General features: G+C 41.1%; 2 protein-coding genes across 3 annotated transcripts in view; one reads left to right on the plus strand and one right to left on the minus strand.

Annotated features, from left to right (window-relative positions):
* Nucleotides 1–19131, minus strand: part of unc80 (unc-80 homolog (C. elegans)) — a 72171-nt gene that overhangs the window by 36120 nt on the left and 16920 nt on the right. For both annotated transcript variants that reach the window (XM_039655719.2, XM_089133929.1), the window contains exons 16-23: nucleotides 7361–7411; nucleotides 6783–6931; nucleotides 5131–5294; nucleotides 4838–5046; nucleotides 2576–2682; nucleotides 1021–1168; nucleotides 403–575; nucleotides 13–225 (exon numbers count right to left, since the gene is read on the minus strand). In XM_039655719.2, coding sequence (XP_039511653.2) covers nucleotides 13–225; nucleotides 403–575; nucleotides 1021–1168; nucleotides 2576–2682; nucleotides 4838–5046; nucleotides 5131–5294; nucleotides 6783–6931; nucleotides 7361–7411 — 1214 coding nt within the window. The remainder of the gene's footprint in view (nucleotides 1–12; nucleotides 226–402; nucleotides 576–1020; nucleotides 1169–2575; nucleotides 2683–4837; nucleotides 5047–5130; nucleotides 5295–6782; nucleotides 6932–7360; nucleotides 7412–19131) is intronic.
* LOC148977649 (uncharacterized) lies at nucleotides 11013–14020 on the plus strand. Its single transcript, XM_089133925.1, has 2 exons — nucleotides 11013–11129; nucleotides 11711–14020. Exon 2 carries the CDS (start codon nucleotides 11930–11932, stop codon nucleotides 14018–14020), a length of 2091 nt encoding a protein of 696 aa, XP_088990051.1. The 5' UTR covers nucleotides 11013–11129; nucleotides 11711–11929.

The raw sequence follows: 19131 nt of genomic DNA on the forward strand, positions 1-19131 counted from the left end.
AACGTGACTCACATCTCCCCACTGGTAAAATTGTTTGGCTGCGTTCCACTGGAGCTTCGTGTTCCTCTTGTTTCCTGCTATAGGCGATCGTCCTCTAGACAGTCCTCTCTTAGTGATGTTCACATGGTGACCTTTCATCCACTCTGGCCAGTTACCACGGTTACAGCGATGCACAAAACGGGCACACTCCAGAAAAAGCGAGGCCCTTGCCACCACAGGGGCTTCCTGGGAAAGACATTTATCAAAACCAACACGACAATGTTCAGTTCCTTATTTTCTCTGAACATAACATAAGGACATAAAATGATAACCAAAAACTTGAAACCCGTTATGTCTTTAGGTATGCTTCACAAATAGTGTGACACCATTTTATAATATATAAACAGAAGAATCCGAACTGACCAGGTCCAGCGCAGCAGCTAAAATCGAAGCGTCCGGTATGGTCCCCGGCTCACAGCAGTTCAACAGGAACTGAAACCTCTTCATCCCCTGTCGGATTGCACCTAGATTCACAATATTCTTATTCTTTATTGCCTCCTGGCTGGCAGCCAAGCGCTCCTGGAATCCATGGCAACCTTGTCGGTGGTACAGAATAGTGTCAGTACAAGGAGTGTAGCATCTGACAAGGTTTTAACAACTGAAAATAGCTGGTGAAATATGCATCTGGTGATATCGTATGAACATGCAAGTCTGTTTTTGTCCTTACAAGATCTACAAATCAAACCACGACTTTGTGTATTTCCCCAAATATATTTCTAATAACTATTAACTTGGAGAGCTGAAGGTTCACGACAACTCTGACAAAGCTGTGGCGGGTCATGGTGCCAGGTCATAGGTCAGAAAACCACAGTTCCTCTTCCAGCGGATGGTTCTGACAAAGATGGACAAACACACAGAGAGCCGGCATGGAAGATGGTAGAGGAGTGTACCAGAAGCACAAGACACGTCAAGTACGGGCACACACACAAACAAACAGAGCGAATTGTGGGCGGGGGCGGGGGACGGCACCGAGGATTCTACCATCTTTCTCTTCTGTGTGGTGAATCTTGGAAGGGTTCCTCCGACCAGACCGCCATTTACCGAGCCGCTTGAAGAAATTCTCCTCTTCCTCTCGCCCATATTCAATGGCGTTACCCTCCGACAGCTTCACGGCACTGGTGAACTTGACCTGAGATGTACAGGAAAGACTCGGTTTAAGGATTTGATGTCTAATAACTCACTTTATTTTGATGGTCCCTTTTGAACATTCTGTTGACTATAAGTAACTGCAACTACATGTCAATTAACTCTCATTAGAGTATTAGTAGACTGTCTGTTTAATATCTGCCAACTCTTTATTGTGATACTCTTCCAACAGACATTATACTGACTAGAAGTAACTTTACAACTACATGTCAACTTAATCTAGCCCTAACCCTACCAGTCTAAAACTCTACTAACACTAGTGAGAGTTAGTAGAGATGTAGGTGCAACGCTACTTATCGTCAACTGAATGTGTTAAAGGGACCATCCAAATAAAGTGAAACCCTGATTTTCTTCCATGAAGAAGTTCAGATTTATTCCCAAATCAGAAATTAGGAGAGGCAGAAAAATGATGTCATTAATGATCACAGTAATAATGGCAATGGCATCGTTTCTGGTGGGACCTAATGATTATAACCCTCTTTTCCCTGTTGTGTGTACAAGATCATACAATATTAGAATTAATTCATTTTATTTTGTTTTGTGTGTGACTTTGCTTAAGGTTTAGCTTAAATGATTGAATATGTGTATGTTTTATAACATTATTGTTTGTTTGTAGAATAAGAAAACGAAATTGAATATAAATCATGAAAAAGAAATCAGGCCACCCGTTTCTTGGGTGAATGTAATTATGCAATTTTTTGGCTCAGTCAAATAACTTATTCAAAAATGCAATTCATACATACAATGACTGGAATACTCATCTTCTAAGAGGAGTATGGTTTGGGGCATGAAGTTAAAAAATGTCAAGTCGGTGTTATTTTAGTATCAATGGCATACTATTAATAGTTTTTGTTAATATTTTAAAATATCTAAAAATGTCACTTTAATTTTAGTTATAGTTATATAACTTTATAATATTATTATAGAGTAAATTATATGTAGTCATTTTGTTCATTACATTTTAATTTAAACAAAAAAATACAAACTGAATTACTAATTAAACTAAACTAAACTTTGGTTCTTTTATATTTTATTTTATTTCAGTTAGTTTAGTTTATTTCAAGTAATGAAAAAATTTTTTTTTTAATATATATTTTTTTTAATAACGATAATAACCCCGTGTCAAGGTGATACAATTGCAGTCATATCATAATGGAGAAAATAGCATATTATTAATACGATTATAATTTAGAAACAAATAATATTTTAACAAAACTGCTACACTGCTTTTTAATATTGGTCAAGTAGTGCAAACAATGTAATGTAATCTCTTCATGGATGCATTTCTCAGAACTTTGCAGATTTTTATTACTGTGGACACATTTATTTGTCATTGACCCTCTTAACGATCTATCTTAACATTACTACACTGTAAATTCAGAGTCCTCACCTTGGAGCTTTGTCTGATAAAGGATAGTCGGTCCACTGAGCTGATGTCCAGCAGGTCCTCGACCCCATCAGCCAGTCCAGATAGAGAGGAGCGTTTCAGCCAGTTACCTGTACCACAGGTTCAATAGTTACAAGAAAAAAAATAAAATAAAAGTTAATTTAGCAACTCTGGTACCCTTTAAATGGTAGTGCAAACAAGCCAAAAGGAATGTAAGAGGGAAGATTTCATGCTGGTTCTCCGGCTCATACACAAAACATATTGAATCCCACAGCAAGTACATAAAAGTAAAAAAAAAAAAAGATAGATAAATATTGAATGCATTTTTTGTTTTTCCAAACTAAAGCATCCATAATGACACTGTAAGATGAGGCTGCATAACTAAAAACACAACACACATACGTAACATGGAGACAGTGAGTGGATGACGAACTTTCCTATGGCATGCTGGTGACAAAAAAGGAAAGAACAGAGAAGTGAATGACTTTTCATAAAATTCATATCCCCAACAGACCAGTGAACCAATCAGAAGTGAAAACTCTTAAAACTTCAGTTTATTGGTTCTAATATCAACTTCACATACTCTCATATAAGAAGTTAATTTTCCGAAACGTTTACAAACTTAACTACAGTATGTGTGGCATGCACATTAACACATTTAAGGTAAACCTGAATCTTCATTTGCGTTTCGAAAGATGAATGAAACGACATGAGGTTGAGTAAATGATGACAGAATTTTCACTTTGTGAAACCTCTGTGTGGAAATTTGAATTTTTAGTCTACAAAGAGCAAATCACTATGAATGTGTGTATTCTCCCAATCATGCATATTTGGTAAAAGATCATGGTTTTAGAATTCAGAAAAATAGAAAAACATTACTTTCTTTGAAAAATAATCTAGTTCGGACTAAATGGGCTGAATATATAGAAATATTTTCATTGAATTGTTTAGATAAATGTATTTACTGTACTTTGCATTTTACGGATGATTTCAATTCCGATTGAATTAAAAATCATAGGTAAAATGCAAAGTTCAGTAAAATGCACACACATGAAGCTACGTTATTTCAGAATATTATGAAACCTGTTTATACAGCAACTCTGTAATGAAAGAAACTCTGAAAACTGGGTAATTGCATGTATACCAGTGATGAACAGCAGTATAAGGATAAGAAAGGGACGTATTGGTAGCCAAGGGCTGATCTTAGAGTCATAACTATGATAAGCAACAAATGATCTGCTTTGTATACAGGGTTCCTACACAATTTCCATTTCAAAATTCCACACTTTTCCAGACTCAAATTTCCAGACCTCACTACAGATTTTTCCGACCATATTTAAAGGGAACTATGCAGGTTTTTTAGCAGAACTGAACAGCTTCGGAGTTATTGGAATGGTTATATGACTTCTTTCTGGTTGAATAGTGGTTGTCTTTAACTTGTTCTGATAAATTGTTTTAAAATTCAACCGCTAACAAGTATGTTTCATTCTAAAGATGTATTATTGGCGCTTTTGCCTTTAATTAGAATAGGAAAAGATTGATGATCCTGACGCACAACGGCGCTACATGGTGACGCACTTACCCACAATGCTATCAGCACCGACAAGTCAAAATGTGTATGCGATCATGTTAAATTTGTACATTTGAAAATTGTAGCTACTGATACACGTACAAGTCAATTAACACCAAACCCAGTCAGGTTCAAAGCACAGCATTTTATTAAAACTGCAATATTTGTTCATTTTTTAAATTTAATTTTTTTTAATTTAAATAACTGTAAACCCCTACAAAAACAGAAGGGATGTTCATGTACAATTAACCAGAAAATTAGAAAATAGAGCTAAAGTCATGTTTAGTTGTTTAGTCAAAGATGTTTAGTTAAACTCTATTTGAGGTGCGCTGTGATGGCAACTGCTGCCTAGCAACGTAACAACCAATCACTGCAGACTAGACTCCGGCAGATCAAGTGTAAAAACGATCTTTAGGCAGCACTCGCTGGCAGCCTAATCCAAATGCCATGAAAAAGACGATTGCATATTATATACATTTAGAAATGATTCATTTTATATTTCGAAAACGAAATAGGCACAATAGTCTGGAAACATCAATATTTTTCCATACTCTAATTTTTTTCATACTTTTCCAGAGCTGGAAATTACTCAAATCAACTTCCATACTTTTCCAAACTGCGTAGGAACCCTGTAGGACAATAAAGAAAATGAGACTGGTAATGTTTGTAAAGAACTTCTTTCTCACAAAACATACCTATGGGCAGTTTGAGCTTCTTGCGCAGTGAGATCCGTCGAGAACGTGATCGTGAACGCCGGTCTGTGGTCGTACCAGAGTGGGCGGTGGTGCACTCAGACGTATCCTGCTCTGATTGGCTGCTTGTATCACTGGCGGCACTCTGGGACTTGAACATCTTCCTCCAAAAGTCTTTCCTTCCTAAAAGAGCTCCTGGAATCTGCTCCTCGCTGATACACAGATACAGATGCACTCAATCCATGCATATATTTCATTTATGCAGTACAAAATGTGTGTTATATTTGTGTGTGTACTTTTTTGCTGAAGATGGCTTGGTTTCCTCCTTTTCGTCTGTTTTTTTAGTCGTATTAAGTTTTTCTGCGCTGTCCAGGAGAGCACTGAGAGCCACACGTCGGAAGACATTTCCATGAGACTCCTTTATAAACTGAACCAGCTGACGTATGTCACAATACAGACCCTGATTTGAGTGTGTGTTCAGATGTTAGAGAGAGAAATGTGTGAAGAGAGAGATGGAGAGAAAAAAAATTGATTTAAATGGTCACTCTTCTTTGAAAAATATAGTTATTTACCGGAGAGCTGCTAAACAGCTATTAATTTTACATAATCCATATACATAGAAGCACATAAAGTATAACTACCATATCCCAACCAGATGCAATTTGACTAGATCCCAGCTAAGAACAATTTTTCTGTACAGACGAATGTGTAAATGGCGTGTGATACAACCAATTAATCACAAACCACAGCATATCAAAACAAATCTTTCTCAGTTCCACCTTAGAAGTTGAAAAAAGTTCAATTTATTTGAAGGTGACAGTTACACGTTTCTACATACGTATTATAGTAATAACGTAATATAGTAAATTATGCAAAATTAAACTTAAAATTAAAATAAGTATCCCTAAACCAAACCCGAACCATAACTCTGTAGTATAAGAACATGTAGTTTATTAATATTACTCTGTACTTAGAGTAAGTACAATGTAACTACATCACCTTAAAGTAAAGAGTAACCCAACTTTATGTCTCACAATTTGACTTTATACCTAACAATGCAACTTTCTCACAATTGCAACTTTTTTTATCACAACTTGTGACATTATTTCTCATTATTTGTGATCGCATTTCTCACAAATTGTGACTTTATTATCGCAAGTTTACATCTCACAGTGAGTCTTAAATTTGCAATGTAGAGGGAGTAGCAACATATTTTTTCCCTTCCATATTGTGACCAAAATTCAAATAAAATGGATAATAAAAAATATATATTTTTAAATACTTTAAAAAGTAATTGTGACTTTATATCTCATAATGCAACTTTATTCCTTGCAACTGAGACTTTAAATTTATATCAATGTATACCAATATATCAAATCTATATATCAATTTGCAAAAAAATTGCATTATTTCTCATAATCTGCGTCCAGATTTCTCGCAAATTTGCAACTTTATTTCTCAGAACTCTACATCTCACGATGTGACTTCAAGTTGCAATGTAACAGAAGTAGCGACAGATCATTTCTTCCACATTGTCACTTACATCATTATGAAACGGATTATCAAAAAAAGTTTATAAAATTGTAGGGCGGAGACTTGTTTCTATATATCTGTTGTTGATTGGATGGAGGCAGATTGGAATGTAAATGCATTTAGTTTGAATTCAGATCTGCTAAAGGTCTGTTATTGATCATAGTAAGATCAATAATATGCCTTAAGAAAATCGATAGGTTGACGTTTTTCTTTCCCTACCATTTTTTTTACTCCGATTTGGAAATAGGCTTTCATATTTCCTTTATGCTTAAACAGATGGCAAACATAGAAAATATGATGCTTCACTTGTTGTTTTAATGTATTGTGCCATGGTTAGTACAAAGTATTAGCGTAACCAAATATAAACTCAAGCCCAAAGTTTTGTCAACTCATGAGTTTAATACTGTACTCTCACCAAGTTCTCAGAACTGTGAAGCTCATGTGTAGTGGAGGCACATCTTGTGATAAGAGACTTGAACATGCAGCCCACCACCACAGTCTCCATGCTCTGGGCCAGAGACTTATCTCCTCCAGTGGTGAAGTTGTTCCCGAAACCAGCTTTGTCTGCAAAGACAATCAAGTCATCTCAGATGAGAAACTGTGACCTGGATGCCATGTCAGGCTTAACCATAAGCACCACACTATAAGGGAAGCAGGAAGCATTGATGTTTACGAAATGAAAAGGGGGAAAATTAATAGCACATGTGATAGGAAAACCCAAAAAGTGATTGCGAGTTTTGAAGGTTTGCATACATGCAAGTGACTGTGGCCTGAGAGATAGTGACAGACCTAACAATCAGGTCATGCTCTGATTTCACAGCAATGTTGAGTTGTTTAGCTCGATCTATAAAGCCGTTTTTATTGTTTATTTGGCAAGGTCTATGCACTGTTTAGCTCTACTACAGGCGAGAATATCACCCTGGAGATTGTGAGGGGTGCAGGAATGGGTGTAATGCCTAGTTTTGGCAGTAAATTTAGATATTGAGTATCTACCGATGTTTCTTTTATTCGCCCTCCTGGACCTCTCACCTGCACTGCCGTACTCTGAAAGAGAAAAGATGGTGGGCAACATTGGTGTCAGGCCAGCACAGACGTGTACTCGTAAGTAAGGAAACACCAACTCGCTCCAAAAAACACCCACACACAGATGCAAAAAAAAACATAGGGATATCATTTTACAACATTCACTCATGTTCACTAACTTGCCAGAAATCAATCGAATTTCAGCTTATCTTATTTTGATACCATGAAATTGAGAATACAAACAATAGGAATTGCCACCGTCAATATGATGTTTGGCAAGTCTGCTGAAAGGATGAGTGATGAGCATTTAGGGTACAAACAGTGGAGTTTGACTTGCAGACATGTGGGTGGGTGAAAGGAAGGAAGGAAGGAAGGAAGGAAGGAAGGAAGGAGGGAGGAAAGGAAGGAAGGAGGGAAGGAGCTAAGAAAGGAAGGAAGTAGGGAGGGAGGGAAGGAAGGAAGAAAAGGAGGGAAGGAAGGAAGGAAGGAGGGAGAGAGAGAAGGAAGGAGGTAGGGAAGGAAGGAGGAAGCGAGGGAAGGAAGTAGGGAAGGAAGGAAGGAAGGAGGGAGGGAGGGAGGGAAGGAGGGATGGAGGGAAGGAAGGAAAGGAAGGACAGAAGGAGGAAGGGAAGAAAGGAAGGAAGGAGGTAGGGAAGGAAGGAAGGAAGGAAAGGGGGAGGGAAGGAGGGAAGGAGGAAGGGAAGAAAGGAAGGAAGGAGGGAGGGAGTGAAAGAAGGAAGTAAGGAAAGAAGTAAGGAAGGAAGGAAGGAGGGAGGGAGTGAAGGAAGGAAGGATGGAAGGAAGGATTAAAGGAAGGAAGGAGGGAAGGAAGGGAGGGAGGGAGGGAAGGAGTGAAGAAAGGAAGGAGGGAGGGAATGAAGTAGGAAAGGAAGGAAGGAGGGAAGGAGGGAAGAAATGAAGGAGGGAGGGAAGGAAGGAAGGAGGAAAGAAGGCAGGAAGTAGGGAAGGAAGGAAGGAAGGAAGTAGGGAAGGAAGGAAGGAGGGAAGGAAGGAATGAAGGAGGGAAGGAAGGAATGAAGGAGGGTAGGAAGGAAGGAAGGAGGGAAGGAAGGAAGGAGGGAGGGAAGGAAGGAAGGGAGGGAAGGAAGGAACTAAAGAAGGAAGGAAAGAAGGAAGGAAGGAAGGAAGGAAGGATGAAAGGAAGGAAGGAAGGGAAGGAAGGAAGGAAAGGAAGGAATGCAGGGAGGAAGGAAAGGAAAGAAAAGGAAAGGTCGGTCATATTACTGGCAGACATGAAGGCAGAAGACAGAAGAGGCCAAGGAGCAAGAAACGAATGACATTAAGAAAATGTAGAGGCAATCTGTATCTCCAAATTATTTTGTAACATTTGCATTATATTTCTCATTTAATACTTTATATTAATGACCTTTGTATCATGGCCTTTTTAATAGAATAGAACACGCATGTATTACAGAGTAATTATACTTATATGTACCCATGTACTTATGTGTACTATTTGGAATTGTTCTTCTAATATTTGGTGGAATAGTTAATTATATAAACTGCCAAAAAGACAGGGATGAAAAAGCTTGGATTTATGACACTAAATGGCTATATTAGGTGCTATGATCTGTTCTGATTGGTCATGGCTGTTATTAAGCACGATTCCTGTTGTGTGGGATGTGTGGTATGACACAGAAATATTCAGATGTTCTGATAAATGGAAATGTGTTTGTAAGCTACTCACTCCGTTCATTTCTATAAGAATGAGACTTGATTGCATAATGCTGGTCATTTTTGCAACATTAACCCATTTGGGGGATCGAATACCACCCGTTTAAACCTGAAGGGGTTTGTTTTATAAATGACCAGCTATCTGCACAGTGCATTAACCTGCTTATTTATCAAATAAATATTTGTGTATAAAATAATGAATTGATTTTATTATCTTATTATATTAGCTTAAAGCTTTTAACATCCTCCTGAGACCCAGCCATAGACTTTTGTCCACTGTAGAGGACATTACATTTGAGCAAATTTCTGTGAAGACCACATGTCACGGTTTTAAGTCTGGAAATAACTGACATTGATTAAATGACCAACTTTAGCACTCTAATGGAAATTTGATAATATTTTGTAATTAGCATTTAAAGTCCCGCTGTAGTCAATTTTATCCCTTAAAACTCATCTTTGATCCCTAAAATGACGTATTTAAATGTTTTCATGTGAAAAAAAATCCATGTTTTAAAATACAGTAGCTTGAATGTAACTACTACACCCTTGATTCATTTAGTATATGCGGACATATGAATATGCTAATTAGCCCCGCCTCCATTCACACAAGCTCACAGATTCACTTTGCAAACTTACTGAGTTAAACACTACACAATGGTATCGCTCTTTACAAAGTCGGACACAAAACAGTAATCAATATGATTAGCCTTTTGCTAGACTATGTTATCAAACAGCTAATAATGTGTTGCTAATGTTACACAAACTATGTTCCCATTTGCCATTTCTCATTCCGCCTTCTAACAATCATCCAAAATGCTCAGAATGCTCAGAATGGTGGAGAAAGGCATACATTTCATCATGACATCGTAATATACATCACACTACACCCACTATATCAGTAAATCTTCACGATTTTCATAAAAAAAATTTAAAAAAAAACTCTTGAAACTTCCCTGCTAGTTTGCTGTTAATGATATGCCAAAAGCCCGCCAGCACGTTGACATGATTGGGAACACCAGTGATTTCAAATCATATTTTTGAGACTTTGAGTCTTTGGTGGTTCACTGCAGTTTTAAAGAGAAAATAAACAGCAATTGTGTTGACTTATGAATTTGTACATGGTTTGTCAGTCTTAAAGCACATTAAAAACACCACATTGACATATAAACGAAATTAAAATCTTGGTTTTCACCACAGGGGGACTTTAAATCTTGCTAATTTTCAGGAATAAACATTTCAGGAAAATGTAATGGAGCTTCAAATCAGAATACGACTTTCTGTTACGAAACGGCAAAAATAGTGTTTTTCTTTTTCCCATACATGTCTTTTCATTTTCAAAATTAGTCCTGGTGTCCTCTACAGAGGACACAGCATAACGTATGAATAAGAGAATTCTTTCCATTTTTTTCCCCATTTGTTTCTTATGCTCCGAACAATTTAATGACAATAATAATAATAATTTACAAAACTTTTTTCTGGGTCTCAGGAAGATATACAGAAAACAGCTCAACATAAGAAAACCAATTCAGCAACAAAATAAATGCTGCTACAATATGGACTAGTTAATTAACATAATTAGATACAATGTTACATGTCTTCATCTATTTTAATTTCTCTCTCATCCAGCTCTTTATGTCTCTTACCGGTTTGTTGTTCTTCCAAGCAATGGTTTCATTTTCTTGCTTTTTCTTGGTTCTAGTCATCTTTCAAAGGTTTTATCCTCACCATATACAGTATATTAAAATTATCATTACAGTGAGGAAAATAAGTATTTGAACACCCTGCTATTTTGCAAGTTCTCCCACTTCATGGAGGGGTCTGAAATTGTCATGGTAAGTACATGCCCTCTGTGAGAGACATAATATATATATATATATATATATATATACAGTATATATATATATATATATATATATATATATGTCAGAAAGTCTTTTATTTTGAAACTGTAGTGATATAATTTCCGTTCTGTGTGCGTCATTTCCTTATTACCGACTCTGCATTCTGTGGGATGGTAGCCCTCGTGTGCGTAATATAAGTGAAAGTAAGTTTCATTCAGTAATAAGATACAAATATTGCCATCGGACTTGTTTAGATATTGCTTACTGTTATCTGTTTTTCCTGTTAAGTCTCTTACATGCATACCTTTGTGTATTTGTTAGTTAAGAGGTTTTAAGAGACTGTTATAAGATATATCGGACTGGAGATTGTTTCCTTTACACTATTTCAGCTTTAGCTGTATTCTTGAGTGCTATATTTCAGTTATTATGTCCTTTAGTCCGACAGTTAAATCGTGTTTAGCCGATGTGTCGTCTTTAGACGCGCTTAGAGTCTAGTTCCCGCTCCGAGCCCCTCACGTGCTGAGAGCATGGGGTGCAGTTGCACTCGCTTCCACTAGAGGGAAGTAAAGAACGCCGAATCCATTTAGAATGTATATTTGGCCATTAATCCGCTTGTATACTAGTTATTTATGGCTCTTTCCGATTTATATTTGACTAAACTGATTTGTTTTAGAATTCTAATTCAATGTTTATTATTATATTGGATATTACTGTATACATTTGTACATATTCATACTTTGTACATCGTGACTAATATTATTTTATTTTTTTGTTTCTTTTATAGACCACACACACACACAGAAATGCATATATTACTGTTTGTACAACGATGTCTATACTCAAACTTCAATAATTAAAAAGTTTGCTGGAATAATTTCTCCGTGCCCTTCTCCTTGACCGGAGCTCTGTCAAAAGAAACTGTCAGACCAGTATTATCCCTTCAGAGCATTGCACTCTATCACATGGTCCTTCGAGCCGGATCTGACAGCCTTCTGGAGACAATATGGAGCCAGGACAACCATCTGCAGATCCAGCAGTGCGTTCTCGACCCCAGCGGGAGATACAGTTACCAGCATCCCTTGCAAACTTTGAAGTTGGGTACAGACCGAGAGTTACACTACCTCCTGCCTCCAAAGCTGAGGAATTCCGAGAAGCAATCCCAGCTCACAACATCCCGATCCTTCATCCACCTTCACGGCCATTGGTAAGAGCTGAGTCATGTCGATCCTCAGTATCTTCTCATCGTAGCAGAACGAGATCTCAAGTCAGTGAGGCCTTATCAATTAAGAGGTCCGTTGCAGAAGGGCTATCCGCACTACAGAGTGCCATGTTGGAGGAACAGGTCAAGCGGATGGAATTAGCAGAAGCACAGCGGCAGATTATGGAGCAGACTCTAGTGGACGAGCAGTGTACTCTTTTGGACAAAGAAGCCAGAGATGCTCTCGAGGAGAAGGAGGAACTTCTCAGAGAACAAGACCGGCATAGACGTCGACTGGAGGAGAAAGCGCAGATGGCATACAAGAATAAAGAGGCTATCACAAGGCATCAGATGCTTCGACAGCGACTGAAAGAGAAAGAGATGGAATTGGCGCAAGCAGCTCTGATCACGTCTTTCCTGAAGGAAGAAGGAAGTGAAAGTCCTCGTTCCTCCAGGCCCCTTAGTGAATGTGAGTACAACCCAAGGTCCTCATCAGAAGCTCAGCCTCTTATACTCGACTCATCAAGTGTACATGGACTGCTCCATTCTACTCCTATTCATGTTCTCACACCAGTCTCCAATGCAGTCATTAGTTTATCTGACTCGACCAGTCCTCTATCAGTCCAGCCTGCTCCACAAGTGAGTGCTTATACTACTACTAGTATGCTCGCTCAGCCTCAGCCTACGTATATTACGATGCTCCCCCCTCCTCCTCCTGAAATCATCAACCCAGCGTCACAGTCGGCTCCTAGACCAGCTGTGAGTGCTGTGACTTCACATGCTCCGCCACTGTCAGTAGAACAGAGTATGGGCCGATTTCGCCAGCCACAGATGGTCTATAACCAAGCCCAGATCCGACATGTGCCTCCACCTGTTAATCCTTTACAACCAGTGCTATCAGTTGCCAACACGCAGTCCTATCCTTACCCTAATGTTCCATCTTTTGCACGACCGGGCACAGCGCCTTTAGATTACAGGGCAGCACCAGGCACAGACCTCATGGAGCTTCTAGTTGCTACATCTTATGGCCTTCCTAGACCTACTCTACCTCACTTCACCTCAGGTAAAGAGTCAGACTTTGCCCTGCTCAAGATGGCTTTGGATAATCTGCTCAATACACATGCTCACCTTACAGAGCAGTTCAAATATCAAGTCCTCCTCGACCATTTGAAACTGCCAAGCGCCCATAAGCTAGCCCAAGCCTACATGCACGATCCAAAGCCATACACCTCAGCTCTCCAGGCTCTCCAAGATAAATATGGGCAACCGCGTCAGCTTGTGCAGAGTGAGCTTGGTACTATCTTAAACTCACCTTCCGTACGATCTGGAGATCCAGAGGCGTTTGATAACTTTGCTCTATCAGTACAAGGTCTTGTTGGCATGCTCCGCTCCCTTGAGGGTGAAAATGGCTATGAACTACGATGCGGCTCCCATGTCGACAGGCTGCTCAGCAAATTGCCTACTAACTATCGAGATGGGTTTGTGGAGTACAGCATAAACCGCGGCATCCTGAGGACTGGCACTGATCAGACCTATACACTTGAAGACTTCTCTGTTTGGCTTCAGTTAAAGTCACAAGCCAAGCGCATTTCATCTCGAGCAGCTCTGATGTTCCAAGACCAACCTAAGCCAGTTAAGGGCCAAAGGAAATCCCAGGGTCCTTCATCCAACGTGTTTTACAACACTGAGAGCCGAGCAAAGGTAACCCTTCCAGATCCTGTTCGTAGCCCAAAGTCACCTAAAAGTAAACCCAGTATGAAGCCTTACTGCCCGTACTGCGATGCCCGTGAGCATTACCTCAGTTTATGCCCCAAATTCAAAACGCTCACTCCATCAGAGATTTCTACCTGGATTAAGGACAGAGTTTGCCTTTGCGTACTGTCCGCCATGAGGTGATCCATCTACAAGGAGCTGCTGTCTCGTTTGACATCTCCCCGGCTCATTCTCCCAAAGAAAGGTACAACATCTTTCATGCCTTCACTGCCGGTGAGCTGAGCCTGTCTGAGCATAGCTATCCTGTCAAGTTGCTCATGCGCAGATACTCCCACCTGCAAGGTCTTCCTCTGCCGAACGTTGACAAGGTCCAACCTCTCCTGCTGATAGGCTCTGACTTCCCACATCTGCTGCTTCCCAAACAACCGATCCGAGCAGGTCCTCCTGGGAGCCCTGTGGCTGTGCGTACTGCTCTTGGTTGGACATTGCAAGGCCCCGCTAACTTCAACCTCACTGGTGAGCATTCACACTGTTACTTCACCATGTCTCCTAATTCAGAGCTGCAGCGGCACGTTGAACGACTGTGGGAAGTTGACATAAACCCGTATGCCAACGCCAAGACTGTGATTCGCTCCAAAGAAGATCAGCAGGCCCTAGAACTGCTAGAACAGGGCACTGTCAAGGTAGATGTGGATGGAGTACCAAGGTATGCCACTCCACTGCTGAGGCGCAAAGCTAGACCTAAACTCTGGGCCCCAAAGCATACATTGCTCCCACAGCTACGGAGCATAGAACGTCGTCTAGCCAAAGACACTGCTTTAGCTAATACCTACTGTCAAGAAATCCAGAAGCTTGAACAGTTGGGTTATGCCAAACCTCTACCTCCTGACACAGTAGACAGCTCCACAGAGTCCTGGTATCTGCCACACCACGTTGTTCACCATAATGGTAAGGCGAGGATTGTCTACAACTGTTCCTACCAGCACAACGGCCAGAGTCTCAATAGTCAACTGTTGCCCGGTCCGACCTTAGGTCCTACTCTCCTTGGTGTACTTCTCCGGTTTCGAGAAAACAGTGTGGCGATCAGTGGTGACATCAAATCGATGTTTCATCAAGTTCGACTGTTAACAGAAGATAAGCCCCTTCTCCGTTTTCTCTGGAGAGGTATGAAGAGGGAGGAGGAACCAACAGTATATGAGTGGCAGGTTTTGCCATTCGGGACGACATGCAGCCCCTGCTGTGCCATATACGCCCTTCAGCGGCATGTGAAGGATAACAGCAGCGGTTATGAGGACATCTTACACCTTGTGGAGACTGCCTTCTACGTCGACAACTGTTTGACCAGTGTCACTAATGCTGATGAAGCCAAGAACATTGTTGACCGGATGCGTAAACTGCTCTCAGCTGGAGGCTTTGACATCAGGCAGTGGGCCAGTAACATTCCCACAGTTGTTGAGCATCTTCCCTTGGAAGCGAGAGCGGCAAGCACTGAGTTGTGGCTGTCTCAACCTCGACAGGATCCTGAAGAGCCAGCTTTAGGCCTTCGATGGAACTGCCTTACCGATTGTCTTGGGTACCGCCACAGACCAGTAGAGTATTCACAGTCAACTCTGAGAAATGTCTATAAGGTGCTGGCAACACAATATGATCCCATAGGATACTTGATTCCATTCACTACCCGAGCGAAGATCCTGATTCAAGACCTGTGGAGAGTGGGAGTTGGTTGGGATGAACCTATTAGACCAGAGGCTCTGCTGGATATCTGGAGACAATGGGAAAGTGAACTAGTCCATCTTCCACAAGTGGAGATTCCCAGATGCTATGTCCCATCAGTAGCAAGCACTGGTTCACTCAGACGAGAGGCACACATTTTCTGCGATGCCTCTGAAAGGGCCTACGGGGCAGTCGCTTACCTCCGCACCCAAGACAATCAAGGTGAAGTGCATGTTGCCTTTGTGATGGCTCGGTCACGAGTTAGCCCTCGTAAACAACTGTCTATACCACGTCTTGAGCTGTGTGCTGCTTTAGCAGGAGCCCAGATGGCTAAAGTCATTGTGACAGAACTGTCAATCCCTTCACAACAAGTCAATCTCTGGACTGACTCGATGACAGTTTTGACGTGGCTCAATTCCGACTCGTGTCGCTACAAGGTCTTTGTCGGCACTAGGGTCGCTGAAATTCAAGAACACACTGAAAGCTCGACCTGGCGGTACATTAACACAACTGACAATCCAGCAGACGACCTTACTCGTGGTAAACCCTTGCTCGAGCTTAGCCAGCCGAACCGGTGGAGCCAAGGTCCACCATTTCTCCGACAACATCCAGACTCCTGGCCAGTGCTTCAGTTAATAGAAGCCCAAGAAGCTGACGAAGATGAACTTCGGAAGACATTGTTCTGTGGAGTCACCACCTGCTCTCCAAACACGACCCTTATGTCTGATATAGACAATTGGGACAGTCTTATCAAGGCTACCCATGAGAGCCTTCACGGGGCGGCTGATGGCCAGAATAGTCCTACCATGACAGCAGCTGATGTCCAAACAGTAGAACTACATGTCATCAGACAATCTCAGAGTGAGTCCTTCCCTGAAGAGGTGAAAGCTCTGGCTGCTGGTAAGCCCATCTCGAGACTGAGTCGCCTGCTCATGCTTGCTCCCGAGTATGATGAATCTGTTGGCCTAGTGAGAGTGGGAGGTAGACTACGCAGGGCAGAAGATCTTGACCCAGATGCGATACATCCTATCATCCTTGATCCCAAATCTCATGTCACACAGCTGCTCATTAAGAAATATGACTGTGAACTGCTACATCCTGGTCCCGAGCGGGTCTTTGCCGAGATGAGGAGAAGATATTGGATCCTCAGAGGAAGAGAGTCTATTAAGCGTCATCAACACGGCTGTGTTGAATGTCAGAAATGGCGCGCTACTCCAGTGGTACCTCAGATGGCAGACCTACCCCCTGCCAGGCTCCGCTTATACAAGCCACCTTTCTGGTCGACTGGGGTCGATTGTTTCGGTCCCTACAACGTCAAGATTGGCCGGCGGACCGAGAAGCGGTGGGGTCTGATTTTCAAGTGCATGACGACGAGTTGTGTACATCTTGACCTACTGGAGAACATAGACACTGATGCTTTCTTGATGGCTCTCCGCCGATTCATCGCCCGTCGAGGTAAGCCATTTGAGATCCTGTCAGACAGAGGAACCAATTTCCGAGGTGGAGCCGCAGAGCTGCAAGCTAGCTTCACCGCTTTAGAAGGTCCTCTCCAAGAGCAGCTGGCCAAGCAGCAGATCGAGTTCCGTTTCAATCCCCCTGGGTCTCCACACTTTGGAGGAACGTGGGAACGAGAGATCAAGTCGATTAAGTCAGCTCTCCAAGTCATCCTTCAGGACCACACCGTTGCCGAACCTGTGCTGCAAACTGTACTAATTGAAGTGGAGGGAATGCTCAACGCTAAACCGCTTGGGTATATCTCATCCGATGCTGCAGACCCGGATCCTGTTACACCAAATCTGCTATTGATGGGACGCCGTGATGCATCACTCCCACAGGCTGTCTATGCATCTAGCGACCTTCTCGGCAGAAGAAGATGGCGCCACAGCCAGATCCTGGCAGACCATTTCTGGTCCAACTTCATCTGTCGCCATCTCCCGGATCTTCAGAAGCGGTCGAAGTGGCACAAGGACACAGATAATCTGACTGCTGGCCAGGTGGTAATGGTGGTAGATTCGCAGCTACCCAGAGCCCAGTGGCCCATCGGGAGAGTGGTGAATACCCGTTCTGGCCTGGATGGACGAGTCAGGGCGGCTGAAGTCAAGATCAAGGGACAGACTTACCTACGGCCAGTTGTGCGCCTTGTGCGATTGCCAGCCTGGGAGGATGAAGACGACTCCAACTAAGTAGACTTTCTTTGGGGATTCAAATTTATTGCTAAATTTGGGGGCGGCTATGTCAGAAAGTCTTTTATTTTGAAACTGTAGTGATATAATTTCCGTTCTGTGTGCGTCATTTCCTTATTACCGACTCTGCATTCTGTGGGATGGTAGCCCTCGTGTGCGTAATATAAGTGAAAGTAAGTTTCATTCAGTAATAAGATACAAATATTGCCATCGGACTTGTTTAGATATTGCTTACTGTTATCTGTTTTTCCTGTTAAGTCTCTTACATGCATACCTTTGTGTATTTGTTAGTTAAGAGGTTTTAAGAGACTGTTATAAGATATATCGGACTGGAGATTGTTTCCTTTACACTATTTCAGCTTTAGCTGTATTCTTGAGTGCTATATTTCAGTTATTATGTCCTTTAGTCCGACAGTTAAATCGTGTTTAGCCGATGTGTCGTCTTTAGACGCGCTTAGAGTCTAGTTCCCGCTCCGAGCCCCTCACGTGCTGAGAGCATGGGTGCAGTTGCACTCGCTTCCACTAGAGGGAAGTAAAGAACGCCGAATCCATTTAGAATGTATATTTGGCCATTAATCCGCTTGTATACTAGTTATTTATGGCTCTTTCCGATTTATATTTGACTAAACTGATTTGTTTTAGAATTCTAATTCAATGTTTATTATTATATTGGATATTACTGTATACATTTGTACATATTCATACTTTGTACATCGTGACTAATATTATTTTATTTTTTTGTTTCTTTTATAGACCACACACACACACCGAAATGCATATATTACTGTTTGTACAACGATGTCTATACTCAAACTTCAATAATTAAAAAGTTTGCTGGAATAATTTCTCCGTGCCCTTCTCCTTGACCGGAGCTCTGTCAAAAGAAACTGTCAGACCAGTATTATCCCTTCAGAGCATTGCACTCTATCACAATATATATATATATATATATATATATATATAATCCAAATATCACAATGTATGATTTTTTTAACTATTTATTTGTATGATACAGCTGCAAATAAGTATTTGAACACCTGTCTATCAGCTAGAATTCTGACCCTCAAAGACCTGTTAGTCTGCCTATTAAATGTCCACCTCCACTCCAACCCTAAATTAGATGCATAAAGACACCTGTCCACCCCATACAATCAGTAAGAATCCAACTACTAACATGGCCAAGACCAAAGAGCTGTCCAAAGACACTATAGAGACAAAATTCTACACCTCCACAAGGCTGGAAAGGGCAACGGGGAAATTGCCCAGCAGTTTGGTGAAAAAAGGTCCACTGTTAGAGCAATCATTAGAAAATGGAAGAAGCTAAACATGACTGTCAATCTCCCTCAGACTGGGGCTCCATGCAAGATCTCACCTCGTGGGGTCTCAATGATCCTAAGA

Source organism: Pimephales promelas, chromosome 8 (assembly GCF_988280905.1).
Source record: "Pimephales promelas chromosome 8, fPimPro1.hap1.1, whole genome shotgun sequence".
Lineage (NCBI taxonomy): Eukaryota > Metazoa > Chordata > Actinopteri > Cypriniformes > Leuciscidae > Pimephales > Pimephales promelas.